This window comes from Amyelois transitella, chromosome 12, assembly GCF_032362555.1.
Source record: "Amyelois transitella isolate CPQ chromosome 12, ilAmyTran1.1, whole genome shotgun sequence".
Lineage (NCBI taxonomy): Eukaryota > Metazoa > Arthropoda > Insecta > Lepidoptera > Pyralidae > Amyelois > Amyelois transitella.
The window spans coordinates 9,888,438-9,908,912 of NC_083515.1; the positions used below are offsets into that span (position 1 = coordinate 9,888,438).

Genomic DNA, 20,475 nt, shown 5'->3' on the forward strand with positions numbered 1-20,475 from the left:
TACGTGATATTAAGTATTATTGTCGTGATAGGAGATAAATAAAAAGCATTAATTTAAAATTGATCAAGTTTTATCCAAAAATACTTTAACACTATTGAGTTATGCAAGAGTTTAAACTAAGAGAATACGTGCTATATTTACAGAGAAAAAAAAATATTACCAAAATATATTGCATCAGATTGCTTTTTTATAATTTTTTTTATATTTTTTATAACCTAATAATGATAAAAAATAGAAGGGAAAAAGAAAGTGCCTTTTCGCAAACATTTTGTTGGATCGATAAAAGTGGAACTTTGGTACGTATTTTTTGTGACAATGTAAAAGACTTAAGATGAACGCTATAATTAAACCAGATCCTAAAGGGACAAGAATAAATAAAGGGATCAGTAATCTATAAAACAAACACATAGATGACAATTTGTCGTTAAAATGTCCTGGCGAACATGGTGCAGTCGTAAGATAATTTATGGATAAAATATAATTGTTTTTATTTAGTTTTTAAATTTATTTTAGCGATATTTGCCATAGTAATTTAGATGCAAAACTTGCTTTTAGAAGTGATAATAAACCAGAATAAATAAACAGAAATAATAATGATATAGTTTATAAAGTAACTAGTTAATAAGTTATGGACAAAAATATAGAAAAAGAAAAATAAAGGCAAATAAAGATGTTACAAAAGAAACAAAATCTGGCAGCAATCAAAACTTAATCGTGATCTTAAGCCAATTTTGCTTACAAACAAAATTACCAAGATACATAATCAACAATTTATAAGACCTTAAATCAATTTAATTAAAAATTTCCTACACCAGTTTACAAAAAGTTTAATAAATTTCTTAAATCTATCCAAAATATGTGTACAGATCTATTTGAAAGACTTTTTCATAAACTGGATATAGTAGAAAATGACACTAATTTTCTAATAAGAGATAAGTAATATTGCACTAGTCGAAGTAATAAGGTACAAAAAACCTTAAAATTAGTCGTTGGTTTTGATTATATAAAATTCAAGCAAAATCATTAATATAAACCAGACGGCATATCAGTGACTTTGTGGAGCCCAAAATTGCTAGAAGTACTTATAGGAGAGAGAGTTCTTTTCAGATCTGCGTGGCTGTGGGTACCGTTCATGACGAGACTCGTCATACTTGCGGGAGCGTCGCGTAACATGTGAGTTCCAGAGTAAAAACCAGCATTACTATGACCACGTTTGACAATAAAAGACGAGTTAGTATAAGAGGAAGCATGGTTATCGTAAGATCCAGTGCTTAGTTTTGGATGAGGCAAGTAAAATTTCTGTTGAGTTGGACTGTCTGTTTTATTATCTTCCTTCCCTTTCGACCTAAAGTCAAATTTCTGTGTGAAATTGTTTAGCTTGCTATTTGATCTAGTAATAGGCACTAAAGGAGATTCTTTTCCAGCATCACTATTTGCTCTCGAACAAGACCTTTGTCTTCTCTCGTAAGGCCACATTGATTTCTTAGGTTCAGCCAACATGACAATGTCCACCATTGAATTCAGTCCTTCATCGATTCTATCCAAACTTTTGGTTAACTTCTTGGATTCAATCAAATTGACTATTTCATCAACGCGACTGCACTTTGAATTAGATCTTTGCAAATTTGATCCACCATTAGATGTAGGAGATTCGTTGTAAAACATACTATCAATGTATTCGCGCTGTCGGCATTCCTTTTCCGAAGTCTGGAACGATTCACTCCTTTTTATAGAAGTTCTTCTAGATTCTTCCCGAGATCTTGTCCTGGAACGCTTCAATCTATTGTCATCCTTTTCTTTTTCTGCAAGAGAATTAAACAACTTTCTACATTCTTGAAAATCAAAACTAGAGCTTGATTTTTTCTTATTACCATCATTGTCACAGCGAGAAGCGCTCAATAAAGAATCCGAACCTTCATCACTCGAGTAAAAGTTGTCATCATATAAATCAGGCCGTTTGTAAACTAATCCTTGATCGGTCGGTGGGACGAACAAATGAATTAGGCTTTTGGCTTTTCTTGGTGGATGTGGTAAGATTTTGGTTGGTATAATTTTACTTTCTTCTTCATCATCAAGATCATGGTCGAGATATTCATTGCTGCTATTTGTAATTTGTATGCTGTGTCTGGTGCTTGTGATGGAATCATCTTTATCTTCCTCTCTATGCTTCTGACATTCCAAAGTTTTAACTGAAACATTAATTTCTGAGGTTTGGTTGCATCTCGATGATCGGCCATCATAAGTATCGCCTTTTTTGTATTGTTCTGTTTCAGCATTATTGACTATATTTCTAAGTTCTTGGATGACTTCATCTATTGTAGTTTCCTCTTCTTCATCTGACGACTTTTTAAGGTCTGACTTTTTTGTGGATTCAAGTTTTTTATGCATGTTACGTTTGTTTCTCAATAAATCAAAAGTTTCATTTTTCACATTGAAAACTTCATAAACCATTGATTCCCGTTGTAGGTCGCCATCGGGACTAAGTGATCTTTCTGAAGAACTGATACCCTCGTCTTCGGGTGGGGAAGATTCATCTGTAAAATTTGAAACATGTGAGTTTGTACTTCTCCTTGGTAACATGAGATGGAAAACCACTAACGCTTAAGAATATAAATATAATGGTCATTTATTGACGGCTAAAGAGAATTATTTTACCTCTGTTTCTACGTGTGGAGTTTTTTTTCTTGATAACAAATGTTTTCTTCCTATTTGAATTTCCGTGTTCGGATCGAAGCGAAGACACTTCCTCTTGCAGTTCGCAGCATTTCTCTTTTAAGCATTTTTCTAGTGACAGTAATATTCCCTTCTCCTCTTGCAGTATCTGTAAATAAAACATGATTTCAAACAAAAAGCTGTGTGGTTCCTGACGCTTTAGAATAGGACCACTCCATTTCTTTTCCATGGATATCGCAAAAGGTTACTCTAAGGGATAGGCTACTAAACTTGGCATTCTTCTTTAAGGCGATGTGCTGTCTGTCAACTGTGACTATTTGAATTCCAGTTCTATCATTAAGTCGTACTGCTAAACGTTGCCTTTCAGTCTTTTTAAGATTGTTTGCTCGATCTACCTCGTAAGGGATAAAGAGGTGATAATTTGTATGTTCAATAAGTACGAATGTTGTCCTACTTATTTTTTGGAAATAAAACTATGGTTAGGAAAAAAAATCCGTCATTTAAGAGCTTCATGAAAATTTGACGATCTTTGTGTTTGTGTTAGTTTTCAAAATAAGAATACTTCTAACAGTATTAATTTTAAATATGACATCTTAAATTGTAAGTTCGAAATAGGAAACGAATACAAAAAAGCAAAGTAAAGTAAAGTAAAAGTAAAGTGTAAGTTAATACGCTTATATTATACGATAATACGCTTTTTATTTTCAATTACCTTTACTCTTTTCTCCAATAAATCCAATTTGTGACGAAGATCGTCCTTTTCCTTCAGAGCCTCGTTTGCTTTCTCACTCAGCGTATCTATATCAATCAGTTGTTTCTCATAACTCTCAATTTCCTTTGTAACTTGGTCATTGCCGTTTGGTATTTTAACGATCATCTGAAAAATAAATTACTTATATTATTTGTTTTTTTCTAAATTCTATAAATTACCAAAATTTTCGAAATTTTACTACTATAAACTACAACGGTGGACTCATCACTAGAAATTTCTTTTCCAGTCAACCAGGCATCTGAAAGAATCCTATCTAGGTAAGGTATTCTTAATTCACATTAATCATTATCCTGTGCCGTCCTCGGTCCTCGGTCGGTTCCCCGCACCAATAACAAAAAATAGGACCACTCAATCTCTTTCCCATGAATGTCGTAAAAGGCAACTAAGGATAGGCTTATAAACGTGGGATGGGCTAGCAACATGTCACTATTTGAATCTCAATTCCATCCTAAAGCCAATAAAGCTGAACGTGGCCTCTCAGTCTTTTTAAGACTGTTGGCTCCGTTTACCCCGCAAGGGATATAGACGTGACTCTATGAGTCTATATATGCATGTAAAAAATTAAAACCTTCTTCAGAGTTATGAGGTCAAACCCGGCCTGTTCCAATTCCGCCTGTATATACAGCTTCCTTTGTGGAGTAGGGGCGCTGATGAGCAAAGCGTTTATGAACGCCATCCCAGCGGACTGAAGGTCACCCGAGCCACCAGAACTTTGCAGCATCCCCACGAGGAATCTGAAGCGGACCGGCTCGCCGTAGCGGAGACGGAGCGTGGAGAGTGCTTCGGAGATCATGCCGTGCCCATTTGCTGGTGGATAACAGGCTTTCGTGAGGAGCTGGAATAGAGAGAGATAATAAATCCCTTTTGAGCTCACTAGTTTCCAGTATGAAAAGACACTGGAAGTGGTGTTGTAGCTAATACAAGTCAGACACTACGTGGTAGTACCGGTTCTGCCGGAAGGTTTCACCATCTACTCAAGAGAACAAGAAGAAAAGATTAAATATGTCCATGTTATTATAAAGGCAAAATACTATCTATCCGTATAGTTATGAATGTGGATGAAGCAAAGGAAGTATGCAGGGATCGTGGCAAGTGGAAAGAGGTAGTCTCTGCCTACCCCTCCAGGAAAGAGGCGTGATTTTATGTATGTATGTACTATCTATCTGTATGTTACTCTTTTACGGCTAAACTGGTAGATGATGACATTTGTATGCAGACTTTTGATAAAGATCGAAGATTAGACCATCAAATAAAAAGAAATAAGTACTTGAGTATACACAGTAATAATCACTTCTTTTATGATGATAACTCTAGATTAAGACATAGTGCAGAAAGTTAAACTCAGTCGTTTCAATATTATCTAAGCAGCTAGTGAACCAAATGACGGTAAAACGAAGGTTATTCACCTGCAAAGCCAAAACCCTGGACTTGTTGACGGTAGACATGATGCAGACAGTCAGGGTGTAGACTCCGTTGGAACCGGCCACGAGTCTTCTCACGCAGTCAGGGTAGCGGCTGCAGCAGCTCCACAAACACTGCCTGTAATGGGGGATAAATAAATATACATCTCTTCAAAGTTTCTCAAAGACTCATCAGAATCACTTTTTTTTGTAAAACTTTGTTACAAAATCATAAAGGTTCTTAAATAATAAAACATGACTGGAATTACAGTGTGGTTCCCGGCACTAATAGAAAAAAGATTAGGACCACTCCATCTCTTTCCCATGAATGTCGTAAAAGGCGACTAAGGGATAGGCTTATAAACTTGGGATTCTTCTTTTACGCGATGGGGTAGAAACCTATCACTATTTGAGTCTCAATTCTATCTTAAAGCCAAATAGCGTGGCCTATCAGTCTTTTCAAGACTGTTGGCTCTGTCTACCCCACATGGGATATAGACTGTGTGATTATATGTATCTATGTATGACTAAAATTACCCAGTTCTGAATAGTAGTGGACGAATAAGTTTAGTTCACTTAAAGATGGCACTCATTGACTGACATTTCTACGCATAGCCCACACCGCTAGGTATGAAGTTAGAGTTTTGGTATTTTGGCCTTATATGGTCAAAGCCTACATAAAGAGGATTTCCCAAAATTAGTAGGATTTTTTATTTTACTAAGCTAAGTCATGAAATAAAAACTCTAACTTGCCGTTAAAAGTGATATCAACTCATCGATTAATTTTATGGGATTTTTGTGTAGTAAATAAGCCGTGTGCCGTGTGGTTCCCGGCCCCAATACAAATAAGAATAGGACCACTCCATCTCTTTCCCATGGATGTCGTAAAAGGCGAGTAAGGGATACAAACTTGGGATTCTTTTTTAGGCGATGGGCTGGCAACCTGTCATTAGTTGAATCTCAATTCTATCGTTAAGCCAAAAAGCTGAACGTGGCCATTCAGTATTTTCAAGACTGCTACCCCGACAGGCTCTGTCTACCCCGCAAGGGATATAGACGTGACCATATGTATGTATGGAAATAAGCATGTTGTTCGTCACTGTCCAGGTGTTCTGGTTATGTCCTTCTAGATCCAAGGACAGCCAATTACAATTTGTTCGCTAAGTTCTGTTAAAATTCTGATAATTCATACAATACTCACAGACAAGCCAGCTCATCCAGTAAAGGTCTCCTCCTCACAGCTGGCGGGCCCTTCGCGCCCTCACCTGATTGGCTGAGCTGGACATTCCTCAGTAGTTCCAGAAGCAGAGTTACGCCATCTAGCGGCTCGCATGCGAACTCTTGAACGAAACTGGAAAGCAAGATTCAATTAATATGTAGTTACCAGTCATTCTCATTTTAAACGTTAAAGTCTGTCTGATTGCACTTTCATAGCTTAATTGCTGGATCGATTTTGATTTAATTTCGTGACTACAATTATCGTAATATCCGAGGAACATAGGCCACTTTTCGTAATAATTATAGTCACAGGAAAAACAAGAATTAGTATTAGTTAATCTAGGCAGACCTGTAGGCAGATGGTGAACAGTATTGGCAATTATGAAGTCAGGTCTAACATTAGGGTCTTACTACTAAATCTTAATGATTTGATGAGATTATTAATTCAGATTAATTTGGATATAAAGTCGACGAGTAATTATTGCCAAATCGCAAAATCGAGTACCCTCGAGACTCCCAACTCAAAAAACACGAGGGAAAGAGTTGATTAGCGCGTCTGTGATGAAGCTGTAAGTTAAATTTAGGGTAATAGTGGAAGTGAGAGACTGGTTTGAGTCCTACCAGGTCTATGACTATTGACTGCGGCTATAATATTTTTTTCTTTTTTTGATGATGTTTAGAACTCATAATGTAAAATATCTCAAAAACGGTTAATGGCTTTGAGATACTGCAGTTTAACGTAAGGTAATTATAATAACAAGAAACCTTTGACTTTTTTATTTCCAGTAAGTAATTATAAAAGGCAATTTCAGTAGACTATTGACTGCGGCTATAATATTTTTTTCTTTTTTTGATGATGTTTAGAACTCATAATGCAAAATAGCTCAAAAAACGGTTAATGGCCTTGAGATTCTGCAGTTTAACGTAAGGTAACGTAATTATAATAACCTTTGACTTTTTTATTTCCAGTAATTATAATAGGCAGCTTCAGTAGATTGAAAAATAATAATGACTTTTTAATTGCCTTTTGTATAACCATAAAAATGTTTCGGAATAATGAACCTACTAAGAAAACTGCAAGTTATGGCCCGATTTGCAGAAGTAATCATCCTTTTGCAGTCGGTTAAAAGCATTGATGGGCACTATCATTTCAGCAGAAAAATATTCCATTTGGCGGGAATGTGGGCTACCGTATAATTTGTGTGCATTAAGTGAAATTACTGAGAGAAATAAAAAAAAAAACAAAGAAAAATCTGTTACGATGCCTCTGGGTTCTGCAGAAGACTGGATTGTATGTAATTGAGGGAAAAAATTGGACGCGGCTCATTTCACAGGCGATAGCGGTTCCGCCAAAATTGTATAATACGTTTTAGTTTAGTTTGCGTGCAGTCTTATATTAGTGGATCGTCTTTTTTCTATATATTTTAAAAAAAATAATTAATTGTAAAATTACAAGCGTCGATTCACGTACCTACTTACTTTGTTCTTTGTTAAATTTATGAGGATACTGACTTATGATTGACTGACTTATCAACGTACAGCGGTGATTTAAAAATTTTCATGTTATATGAACAGTGCATACACTTACATATACACTCCTCGTGTGGTTACCGGCACTAATAGAAAAAAAGAATAGGACCACTCCATCTCTTGCCACAAATGTCGTAAACTGCGACTGGATAGCTTTATACACTTTATAAACTTAACTTTTTCTTTTAGGCGATAAGCTAGTAACCTGTTACTATTAGAATCTTAATTCTATCATTAAAGCAAACAGCTGAACGTGGTCTATCAGTCTTTTCAAGACTGTTAGCCCTGTCTACCCCGCAAGGGATACAGACGTATTCATATGTATGTTTGAATATATGTATGCATACATTTGCTTGAGTTGGTATTTTACGTACGTCGCGGTGCTTCCGATTTTAGTACGTACATAGTCATTAATCATCGCGTGCGGTCATATCATTAAATTATTATAATCAATAAACTTATCAATCTAATCAAATCGTATCAATCAACTTCTATCAACCCAAGGTGTATAGTTTAGACATAGACTACTTTTACATTATAGGTTTATTTTTTGTTTTACGAAAACGGAGCCGCGCATCCTATGAAACATAGATATTCTGTGGATAGCTTTTTTATTATCCTCTCGTCAGTCGGCGGCCATTTTGATTTTTTTGTTCACATATGTCAGTTGAGGTGTCAAATTTCACCCGGTTATATCCGGGTACTTTAAAATTAAGTACGCTCATTTAATTTTAATATAATTACGATCATTAAAATTTATATCCATTTTTTTCATTATAAAGCAGACTATCCAACAGCTGAACCTTTACACTTATTATATTAGAAAATGCTGCAGTGCAGTTTGTTACCGCTTCTTTTGCACTGACGCCTTGGAAGCGGCGGTAAACTTAGGTTTAACTAATTTATTTGACGTCAACCAATATTGTGAAACCAAAAGATTTGACTATTATTAAGCGATAATGTACAAGAAGAAAACAGGTTACAAAAGTTTGTAATCGCTCTCGCTTCCTCTTGTAACTTAGATATAACCACAGCCGTGCCCCAACATAATAAGACGATAATACCTCACTCAGTAATTGATTCTTCCATGTTATTTAGCAAATAATACGCGAAACATTAAAATATGATTTTACTTTAGTCATAAAATTGTTAAGACTATTTATGTATGTGTAGTTAATATTTATAATGGTTTTGAGAATTCATTACGTTAATTTACTCAGTCCCAGTTAAAAATTTTATTACTGTTGCAACTTACTTTAAAAATAGCATGGATTAAGCTTCTTGTGTAGCATTTTGAGCTTATCAATTTCTTTAGGAATTTTCGGTTATCGCTTTAGTCGCTTCCGACAAACTCCAAATGAAAAGATATAGTGTTCACGTGCTTTTATTAACTAATATTTTTTTATCCATGGTCTAGCATACATACATACATATAATCCGCCAATATCCCTTGCGGGGTAGACAGAGCCAACAATCTTTAAAAGACTGATTCACGGCACGTTCATCTGTTTGGCTTAATGATAGAACTAAGATTCAAATAGTGACAGGTTGTTAGTCGCCTAAAAGAAGAATCTTAAGTTTATAAGCCTATCCGTTAGTCGCTTTTTACAACATCTATGGGAAAGAGATGAAGTGGGCCTATTCTTTTTTCTAATGGTGCCGGGAACCACACGGCATGGGCTAGCAACCTGTCATTATCTATTAAACATGGCTATTCAGTCTTTTTGAGACTGTTGGCTCTGTCTATTCCGTAACTGATAAAGTCTTAATCATATAAGAAAGACTATATATTATGATAGTAAATATATTAAATAGCTTTTTTCTTTCATTATTTACAAGTTCAAGATTTAAACTTTATCTATTTTTTTTCGTTTAATGTTTATACCTATTTGTGTGGCTGTAACATCCTAGTGAGTTAACATAAAACAAAATGTGAATTACCTTGGAAAGGACAATCTTAGATCTGCCCTGAGTTTTGTCAGCAGTTCACTCGGCGATCCGAACTGGCGTAATGTCATCTCTTCTCCCAAACCGAGGCATGGGTTTCTGGAATAAAATAAGACATCATGGGAAAGAGGCGTGATTTTATGTATGTATGTATGTATGGTCAAAATGGATGTGGGCGAAGCGAAAGAAGTATGCAGAGATCGTGGCAAATGGAAGGATGTAGTCTCTGCGTAGGGGTAGCCTCCGGGAAAGAGGCGTGATTTTATGTATGTATGTGTGTCATGGTGAAAATGAACATCGTCATTCTTTTGGTGTTAATGGGTTTGGGTACGGTTTCAGTTTTTTAATGATGAATGAGATGCAGATTTTTCTGTTACGACGTCATGTAACAAAACTAGACGGTAAGTCATTGTCGTGACTACTTATAAAATAAAATATATATATACCTAAATGAAAATCAAATATTCCTCAGTCTATATTACAGTTTTATGTTTTCATGATGTACATAATAAAAAAATAAATGACTGGCTGTTTTATATTTCATTCTATAAATAAATTTATTTAATTTATAATATATAAATAAAATAAATAAATTAATCTAGGTATATATTTATAATATCGTATCGTATATATAAAATTCTCGTGTCACAATGTTTGTCTCCGTACTCCTACTTAACGGCTTTACCGATTTTAACCAAATTTTGCATGCATATTCAGTAGGTGTGAGAATCGGCTAACATCTATTTTTCGTACCCCTAAGTGTTAAGGGTTGTCCACCCTTAACATTTTTTTTAAACTAGAAATTACTAAAAAATATAAATATGTATATGACAAAACAACGTTTGCCGGGACAGCTAGTATTATATATAGATTTAAAAATATGACAGCATTGAAAAAAAATTTTACCTAAAATCTTTACTGCCATTAGTGGGCAGAGTCCTCGTCTTGTTGGCCTCTTGGTTGTCCAAATCGTAGAGACTAGCCCCGCTGCTCTTCTTCCCCCATTTCTTGAGGGAGGTCGCGTAGTCTTCCGGATTGTATATTGGAGGACGCTGTTTTTCCTGAATAAAGCAAGCATACATTAGATTTTGATACATATATACGGTCTCGTCTATATCCCTTGCGGGGTAGACAGAGCCACAGCCCTGAAAAGATCAAATGGCCACGTTCAGCTATTTGGCTTAATGATAGAATTGAGATTCAAATAGTGACAGGCGCTGCTTTTCCTGAATAAAGCAAGCATACATTAGATTTTGATACATATATACGGTCTCGTCTATATCCCTTGCGGGGTAGACAGAGCCACAGCCCTGAAAAGATCAAATGGCCACGTTCAGCTATTTGGCTTAATGATAGAATTGAGATTCAAATAGTGACAGGTTGCTAGCCTAAATCGTCAAAAGAAGAATCCCAAGTTTGTAGGCCTATCCCTTAGTCGCCTTTTACGACATCCATGGGAAAGAGATGGAGTGGTCTTATTCTTCTTTTCATTGGTGTCGGGAACCACACTGCACAGATATTGATGATGCAAGAATAAATATAAAGTAAATAAGGAACAAACAATATAACTACAAATGTGGACAAAATCCCGAGTCCGGGGTCCCTTTATAAGCGCGTGCGCCCCGGATCTTTTCCTTTAGTCTACATCAACGTTCACCAAGTTAAGTAGCTCGTTATCCTCATGCGGTTATTGCTGGATTTCATGTCCATAGCTAAACCCACGCTCTCTTAAAAATTGTTAATCTAGTCCAATAAATATTGACATTCGTATGAATTTTTAAATTATTTCTAAACTGTCATCACATTTACCTGCTATGTTTACCTATACCTACTCCACACCCTGTAAAGGGTTGCGAAGGTCTAATGGGATCAGCTCCGTATTAAAGCTTGAGTAACCCAATCCAGGGTTGGTCATAGGTGGACCTAGGGATCCTTTTCCAGAGGGTTGAAAATGCAATTAGGAATAACGACAGGAGGATGATATAAATGACACCCCTCTTTTTCCGTCGGGGTTAAAAAGAGACAGAGTGACGCATCTTATTAGCTCAGTCTTTCTAGCTGATCATTAGTAAAGTGTTTTATAAAAGAAATTCTGTAAGTTCATCTAACAGCTAGTCTAACAATAGCAATTATGACAGGCGAAAGCAGTTCTCAAAAGTAATTGAAGACTTATTCAATGTGTGCAAGATAAGTTATATATTTTTTTCTTTAGTAATCAATGAGTATAGTGAGCTATAAAATCATGAGGAAACCTGCATAATAAAAGTAGGTTTAGGCACTTCCTACTAATATTATAAATGCGAAAGTTTGTGAGTATGTCAGGATGGATGTATGTATGTCACCCTTTCACGCAAAAACAACTGAACCGATTACGATGAAATTTGGTATGTGGGTAGCTGAAGATCCAGAATAAGACACTACTACTTTTTATCCCAGAGTTCCCGCGAGAATAGAATAGATTTATTTGCAAAATTGGATACAATCACTTATTGACGTCACATGACTTAAATCGAATTATTACTACTACCGCTTCCAAAGCGCATGTGTAGAAGAAGCGGCGGAACAAACTACACTGCAGCATTTTCATCGTACGTCAATTTACAAATATAGATCTCTTGTTTTATTGATTGATAGGGTTTTCATGCGGACGAAGTCGCGGGCGGCCTCTAGTTAATTATAATACGGAAGGATACCCCAGTTAAAACTCGGTATTTGTGTCAATTAGTATCCAAAATAACACAGTGTATTATCACTTTTATGTAATGTTATTTTCGATGCCGTTAGATTAGTGTAGTCTTTGATTTATGGTATATATTACGTGTGCATACATACATTTAAAAAAATCACGTCTCTTTCCCGGAGGGGTAGGCAGGGACTACATTCTTCCATTTGCCATAATCCCTGCATGATTCCCTCGTTTAATTCCCATTTATACTCGTAACAAACTCTCTTTATGCAAGCTCGTCAGTTTCGGGTACTCTTGACCTGACCCATTTCGCAATGGGTCGTCTCCGATTTGGTCAAGATACGTTCGTCTAGACCTTCTCATTCTAAAGTTCCCATCCACACACTCCTTGTATATTTGCTTATTCAACTTGCTTTTGTAATTGACTAGCTGTGCCCGCGACTGCGCCCACGTGGAATAGTAATTTTGGGCATCATTGAAGCCCCCAGGGTGAATAATTTTCCCCGATTTTTTCACATTTTCCATTATTACATTCCTCCTTATAGTTGCAGCGTGACGTTATATAGCCTAAAGCCTTCCTCGATATATGGTTTATTCAACACAAAAATAATTTTTCAATTCGAACTCAAACAAACAAATAAACAAACTCTTCTGATTTATAATAATATAGATTTTGCGCAGTAAACTAAGTTTTAAGTAATTTATTTGACGTCAACCAATGTTGTGAAACCAAAAGATATGACAATTATTAAGTGATGTTAAAATGTCTCATTAATTAATAAAAAAAAATATATAATTGTATAAAAATGCATATAAGTACATTTCAAAACGCGTTGAAAACGTATACGTTACATAAAAGTGCAAAAAAATTGTGAGCGACTGCTGTTAAGGTAGGTAATAAAGCGTCAATTATGGAATTAATTATCGTATGAGATAGAAAGCGGACGCCATAGTTTTCCGAGTTGAACGCACGAAGCGGCATTCGGATCATGACGCCGGTGTGAAATTCGCTTTAGTTTTTAAGGTATGAGCGGAAGCGTTTGTGAAAGTAACACAAATATAAATAAATACTGGACACATCTCAATTCTATCATTAAACCGAGCAGCTGAACGTGGCCTATCAGTATTTTCAAGGCTCTGTCTAACCCGCAAGGGATATAGACGTGATTATATGTATGTATGTATGTACGGGACACATTGCATAGACGTTAAAGTATAAGCGTGTATTAACACTTTGCGACGCGGAAGTTCGACCTAATAATTTCATTAAATGACGCCAAAAATTTCATACAAATTTCATCACGGACATAACCGTACTGTTATAATAGTACAAAATATATTGTACTTTACCTCGAAAAACTACGGCTATAACCGCGGAGCGGTTATGACGTGTATGACATTCCGGTGTTTGCGTTTAGGTATGTTTTGAGTTTTTTTTTTAATACTTAATTTTGACGGTAGCGAAAGTTGAGTAGATCACAGATTGCCAGTAAATCTTGGCCTATACGATGATTCCATAGTCATGGCTCGGTTATCACCGTAGCTCCGTTTATACCATCTTTTTTAGAGACAGCATATGCCGTACTGTCAATTTTCGAATTTTAGCGAGTACCTACTGCTATAACAGTTCCGCGCCGTAAAGTGTTAATATTTCATTTCTATAAATCCTTATCCTTATTGAAGCCAGGTGGTTTATAATAATAGCAAGTGGAATATTTATATGATTTGTATGAGTGGTCATGGATTATAAAACATAGTTTTGATTTTAAAGATAAACTTTCAAAAAAGGCTTATAAACTTGGGATTCTTCTTTTAGGTGACAACCTGTCACTATTTGAATATCAATTCTATCATTAAGCCAAACAGCTGAGCGTGGCCTATCAGTCTTTTCAAGATTGCCTCTGTCAAACCCCGCAAGGGATATAGACGTGATTATATGTATGTATGTATGTCACTTTCAAAAACTACTTCTCATGCCACCAGTAATAAAATCAGCTACGAACCGCTACCTCTCCTAACTTACACTTCAACAAACTTTTAATTCTTCAATAAAGTAAAGTAACGTCTTCTGTATTATTTTTTTTAAGATTTTTATCAAGTTTGAACTTGATGTAACACACACAATTTTGGAGTATGCCCGCCATTTTGTAATTATACCGCCAGTAATAACAGTTCAAGCCAAGTGAAAGGAGATAGTTATCGCTTTGTTTAGATTATAATTTGTCGTTATTTAATTGTTGTATGATTAATGTGGCTGCAAGTGTTATTTCATACTGTTATTAATTTAATTGCACCCGTAAGATATTATTGCGAATTCATCGCTGTTAGATAATATTATGTAATCTGATGCTAAAAAATATATATTTTTCTCTACACACGCACACGCCGTGCCGTGTGGTTCCCAGCAGCAATAAAAAGGAATCCATCTTGTTCCCATGTATGTCGTAAAAGGCGACTAAGGGATAGGATTACAAACTTGGGATTCTTCTTTAAGGCGACGGGCTAGCAACCTGTCACTATTTGAATCTCAATTCTATCATTAAGCCAAATAGCTCAATGTGGCCTATCAGTCTTTTCAAGACTGTTGGCTCTGTCTACCCTGCAAGGGACATAGACGTGATTATATGTATGTATGTACACATACACACACACGCAGCGATAGTTTAAAGCGCGATAAACTATCGCCGTTTCGCTTTTTACTATGACATGAAACGGGACAGCAATAGTTTATCGCGCGATAAACTATAAATAAACAAACTACAAACAAACAACAACAAAAACTAGAAATTATATGGCAAAACATCGTTTGCCGGGACAGCTAGTATTTTTATAAAAGCTACCGTGCAAAGTCGGGGCGGGTCACTATATAGTTACTATATAAAAAAAACATGTTAAACTGTTCATTTACAAAAATATTACAATTTAAATAGCCCTCTTAATATTGTGTAGTAACTTGAAACTATGGCTCATAAAAACCTCTTTCTCACATTAAAACAAATCTAATCATTATTATTTACGGTTTTAGATCTAAATCTGCCGTTTATGTTTGCGAAATTATTCGTCTTTTTATTGTAAACCTTAGTTAGAAGTACATAAGCACTAATTTTAGAAGGCAAAAGATGAAAAACAAAAGAGTGTGAAGCGACAACGTGGAATGAAATGAACTACTGAGTAATATAGTCAGCTTTAGAAAGAGAGTTATAATTAGATTTAAGTGATGTCACGTCAATAATTAGTGATACCTTGTATCCATCTATTCTATTCTAGTTACGAGAAGCGAAAGAAGTATGCAATGATCGTGGCAAGTGGAAAGATGTAGTCTCAGCTTGCCTGTAGTGTATGTGCAAATGTATAAGAGTAAAAGAGAAGGAAGTATTATAACGTCTCTGCTGAACGTGGCCTGTCGGTGTTTTCAAGACTGTTGGCCCTGTCTACCCCGCAAGGGATATAGACGTGATATGCATATGTATATATCAAAGTATATTAAAGTTAAGAAGTTAGAAATTAACACACAAGTAATAATATATACCGCTATTGGTCCGTTAACTCTCGCGCAGTTACTGTGATCCAAATAAATTATAAGATACTAGATTAAGCTCCCAGCTTTACTTGTGCCGGTTTAGTTTAAGTGTTAACTGATTTGCTAAAACTTCGGTCCTATGGCTATTTCCAATTTCTTTTCTTTGCACGCGCTTAATAGCAAATTACACGTCTTTTACCTTAACGAGGCAGAAAAAGACTAAAGAGAAATGGACCAAAGCCGGTTGCAGGAAAGTTGCAAATTTTATCGTTATCCATTCAAATAGTTCAAGATATAACAGCGTACACCTATCAAAAAATAACACAATTAACAGAAATAACATCTCCAATCTAATAGAACAATGATAGTGTGAAGTGAACTTAGTTAAAGTAAATAAGAGTACCCGTAACCGCCGAGCTTGAAGAGAGTTATGAATGTGGATGAAGCAAATTAAAAAGCACTTTTTAATTTGCTCATTCATTTTTAAAAATTTAAAATCTGTTTATTATCTTAACAAATAATTTCAAATAAATGATTTAAAATCAAAAATTAATCGATATAATTACGCAAACCTCACAATCATGGCGTTACATGAAACATAACACGCCTATTATGCATACATTCGCACGCTCTCATTTTTGAATCGTTTTTACCCGATTTCGACACGCAAAATCAAACTGTCTAATAAAATAAATGGTTGTGAATGGTGCTCTGTTCATTGTGCTGCAGTTTTTGTTGTGATGTCATAATTGTTAGTGATTTATTGCTGCCAACAACTTGGTATTTCGCGATCGATATGCGTACAAGGTTCGATACTATAGAACTTCATAGAAAAGGTTCATATATACATATAGTCACGTCTATATCCCTTTCGGGGTAGACAGAGCCAACAATCTTGAAGAGACTGATTGGCCACGTTCTGCTGTTTGGCTTTATGATAGAATTGAGGTTCAAATAGTGGCAGGTTGCAAGTCCATCGCCTAAAATAAGAATTCCAAGATTATAAGCATGTCCCTTAGTCGCCTCTTACGACATCCATGGGAAATGAGATGGAGTGGTTCTATTCTTTTTTATATTGGTGCCGGGAACCACACTTCACTTCAAGATGTTAATTGGAAAAATAGTTAGTAAATAAAAAAAAACGGTGGGAAACACTAGAAAGTAAATAAAAAAAATGGTTACCTTGGAGACTGGCTCTTCGCTCCATCCACTACAGTTCGCCATGCCTTCTAGAAGGGTCAATTCACTGTAACAATAAAAAGGAAACGGGTCAGACTTGTGTGTTTGTCACGAACAAGTATCTGTCATATTTTTTTTCAGTTTGAAGTTTAAGTACTTCACTTTATTTTAGGTATTTAGGTTATTTTATTATTAGTAAAGTTTAATTATAAAAAATAATAAAATAAAATATATAGAGGTATATATTGTATGTATGTAAAGTCGCCATTAAAATTTAAACTGCAATGTTTTCAAAACGTTCTACTTATTGAACCGTAAAGATAATCATAATCTTGTCAACTGAACAATCATGTTTAGACGCCATAGTTTGCAATTGTAAATCTGTCATGGTGGTTAGTTATTTCTTATAATTTTAGCGAAAGTCGACATTTTCTAAGTCGGTCAATGCTAAGAATTGGGTTGGGTAATTGTATCTTGTTTTGGTCGTTTATATGTTTGTAAAAAAACGTTGGAAAGTTTTTGTTGAACGTGAAAGCAGTAATGTTCCTGATCCAATAGTATTCAGGTACTCCTGCAAAGGATGCTGTTGCGTTAGTGAGAGTTTTATTCGATCGAACGCGTCGATAAAGTAAATGCGAATTTGTATGTGATTAAATCAGCGCGATGGCACGATAATAACAAAAAATAATAGGACCACTCCATCTGTTTCCCATGGATGTAGTTAAAGGCGACTAAGGGATAGGCTTAAAAAATTCTTGAAAAATTCATAATTTTTATTCATTATTATAGGATACTTCATATCGCTTAATAATTGTCAAATCGTTTGGTTTCACAACATTGGTTGACGTCAAATAAATTACTTAAACCTAAATTTACTGCCGCTTCCAAGGCGTCAGTGCAGAAGAAGCGGTAACAAACTGCACTGCAGCATTTTCTTCAACAACGTCAACTTCACAACTATCCAAACTTAGAATAAAAATGTGGACAAGAGAATTACATTGTTCAGATTAATTTATGTGAGATTCTTCTTTTAGGCGCTGGGTTTGCAACCTGTCATTATTTGAATCTCAACTCCATCATTAAGTTTTAAACAGCTGAACCTGGCCTATCAGTCATTTCAAGACTGTTGGCTGTGTTTACCTCGCAAGGAATATAGACGTGATTTAGGCGACGGGCTTGCAACCTGTCAATTTATAGGAATCTCGATTCTATCAGTAAGCCAAACAGCTTTATCCTATCAGTATTTTCAAGACTGTTGGTGTTGTCCATACCATAGATTAGTTTAGGCGCTCACCATAATAATTTGAATTGTATGAAAAGCAAATACCTACCATATTTTACTGTTAATAGAGTAGCAACATTACGATGATTTAGCTTGTAACATCGTTATTTTTTTACAAAAGTATAAAACGATCGATTCTAATCGATTAACCTAATCTTATAGGGCTTGGAAAGCCTCAAATCGATTTCATGCATATTTACGAATACGGATGTTATTCAACGTTAGTTTCATAGTAGGAATTATATAATCGATTTATCATATCACACGCGATGTAACGAAGCATAGTTTACGTACAAACATATAAGCACGTCTATATCCCCTGCGGGGTAGACTGAGCCAACAGTTATCAAAAGACTGAAAGGCCACGCTCAACTGTTCGGCTTAATCATAGAATTCAGATTCAAATAGTGACAGGTTGCTAGTCCATCGCCTAATAGAGGAATCCCAACCTATCCCTCAGTTGCCTTTAACGACATCTATGGGAAAGAGATGGAGTGGTCCTGTTCTTTTTTCTATTGGCTCCGGGAACCATACGGCTTTAGTCACTTAACCCAGAAAATTTCCAGTTTCCTAGAAAAAAAAACAGTATTAATTAAACTCCTATTAAAACTAATAAATTCAATTCTTTTCATGGCGCAGTAAAAACACCAATTCACTTTCGCCTTATCTTTACTAATATTATAAAGCTGAAGAGGTTGTTTGTTTGAACGCGCTAATCTGAGGACCTACTGGTTCGAATTGAAAATTTCTTTTCGCGTTGATTAGACCATTTATCGAGAAATACTTGAGGCTATATAACATCACGCTTCAACTATAAGGAGCAAAGAAATAATGGATAATGTGAAAAAAAAAAACGGGGAAAATTATTCATCCTTAAGAGCTTCAATGATGCCCAAAATAACTATTTCACGTGAACGAAGTCGCGGGCACAGCTAGTAGATAATAACTGGACAAAACTTCCTCGTATATATAATATGTTAACTTACTTTCATAACACTATCATTAAGGTGACAAGTGGTAATAAACAAAGAAAGTGACAAAAACTCACTTTCATTTGCAACATTACTTCATGATCGTTAAATTAATTTTCTCTACTTAAGTATATAAAATAGGTAGTTTGTCGGCCTCTGTGGCGTAGTAGTACGCTTGTCTGTGAGACAAAAGGTCCCCGGGTTTGAATCCCGGTCAGGGCACGATCAGAAAAAAAAGGCTGGTTTGACCCTTGCATGTTTGTACATTATAAGTATTTATTCATTATCATACGATACTTCATATCGCTTAATAATTGTCAAAACGTTTGCTATCACAACATTGGTTGACGTCAAATAAATTACTTAAAACTAAGTTTACTGCCGCTTCCAAGGCGTCAGAAGTGGTAACAATTTGCACTGCAGCATTCTTCTCTTCAACTTCACATACTTATGTATGAGAATACAGTTAGCACCCTCCACGTAGCCCTGGGCTCTCATCTGATAACTAAATAACAGAGCAGTGACGTGCCAACTGATTGTAGGTGCGGTAGCTGACGCGCCTTGGGGCCACCACGGTACTTACAATTTTACAGTAGTAGTAGTAGGTAGTCTCTGCCTACCCCTCCGGGAAAGAGTTTTATGTTTGTATGTATGTATATACCCCTATATAAAACATACGTCTATTTCCCGACGGGGTAGACAGCATCCCTTGTCGGCTTTTGCGACATCCATAGGAAAGAGATGGAGCGGCCATCTCTTTCCTATGGATGTCGCAAAAGGCGACAAAGGGATAGGCTTATAAACTTGTGATTCTTATTTTGAGCGATGGGCTGGCATCCTGTCACTATTTGAATCTCAAATCTGTCATCAAGCCAAATAGCTGAACGTGGCCTATCAGTCTTTTCAAGACCATTAGGGATAGAGCCAACAGGCTCTATCTACCCCGCAAGGGATATAGACGTGACTATATGTATGTATGTATGTATGTCGCAGGTAAGGGTGTTGTGAGACAATTCAAATATTCATAGGATAATACCATAATTTATTACACTAAACTCAAAACTCAAACTCAAATTTTGCCGTGTGCCGTGTGGTTCCCACCACCAATACAAAATAAATTATATCTGTCTCACTCTAAAGTCAGACGGAGATAGAGAACAAGAAACATACAGACAGACATTCAGGTAAATAAATAGCTAATTGAGCCGGAGGCGGCCAGCGGTGCCGCTAGCCCATCGACCGGCGGTCCCGCAAACCTGATTACGTTTGCTGTTATAGGCTTACATACAGGGTGTTC

The 20,475-nt window shown here is 35.9% G+C and overlaps 1 protein-coding gene across 2 annotated transcripts in view; it reads right to left on the reverse strand.

Moving 5' to 3' along the window:
- Window positions 1–84: 84 nt before the first annotated feature.
- The window catches only part of LOC106142577 (uncharacterized), an 87,237-nt gene continuing 66,846 nt past the window's right edge, over window positions 85–20,475 (reverse strand). The window contains exons 2-11 of one of the 2 annotated variants that reach the window (XM_013344383.2): window positions 16,929–16,992; window positions 10,447–10,601; window positions 9,535–9,639; window positions 6,047–6,196; window positions 4,852–4,984; window positions 4,014–4,280; window positions 3,386–3,550; window positions 2,656–2,821; window positions 1,914–2,534; window positions 85–1,802 (exon numbers count right to left, since the gene is read on the reverse strand). In XM_013344383.2, coding sequence (XP_013199837.1) covers window positions 1,024–1,802; window positions 1,914–2,534; window positions 2,656–2,821; window positions 3,386–3,550; window positions 4,014–4,280; window positions 4,852–4,984; window positions 6,047–6,196; window positions 9,535–9,639; window positions 10,447–10,601; window positions 16,929–16,970 — 2,583 coding nt within the window. In that variant the 5' untranslated portion in view covers window positions 16,971–16,992 and the 3' untranslated portion in view covers window positions 85–1,023. Of the gene's footprint in view, window positions 2,535–2,655; window positions 2,822–3,385; window positions 3,551–4,013; window positions 4,281–4,851; window positions 4,985–6,046; window positions 6,197–9,534; window positions 9,640–10,446; window positions 10,602–16,928; window positions 16,993–20,475 lie in introns of both variants that reach the window. The other variant, XM_013344382.2, reaches the window with a different exon arrangement.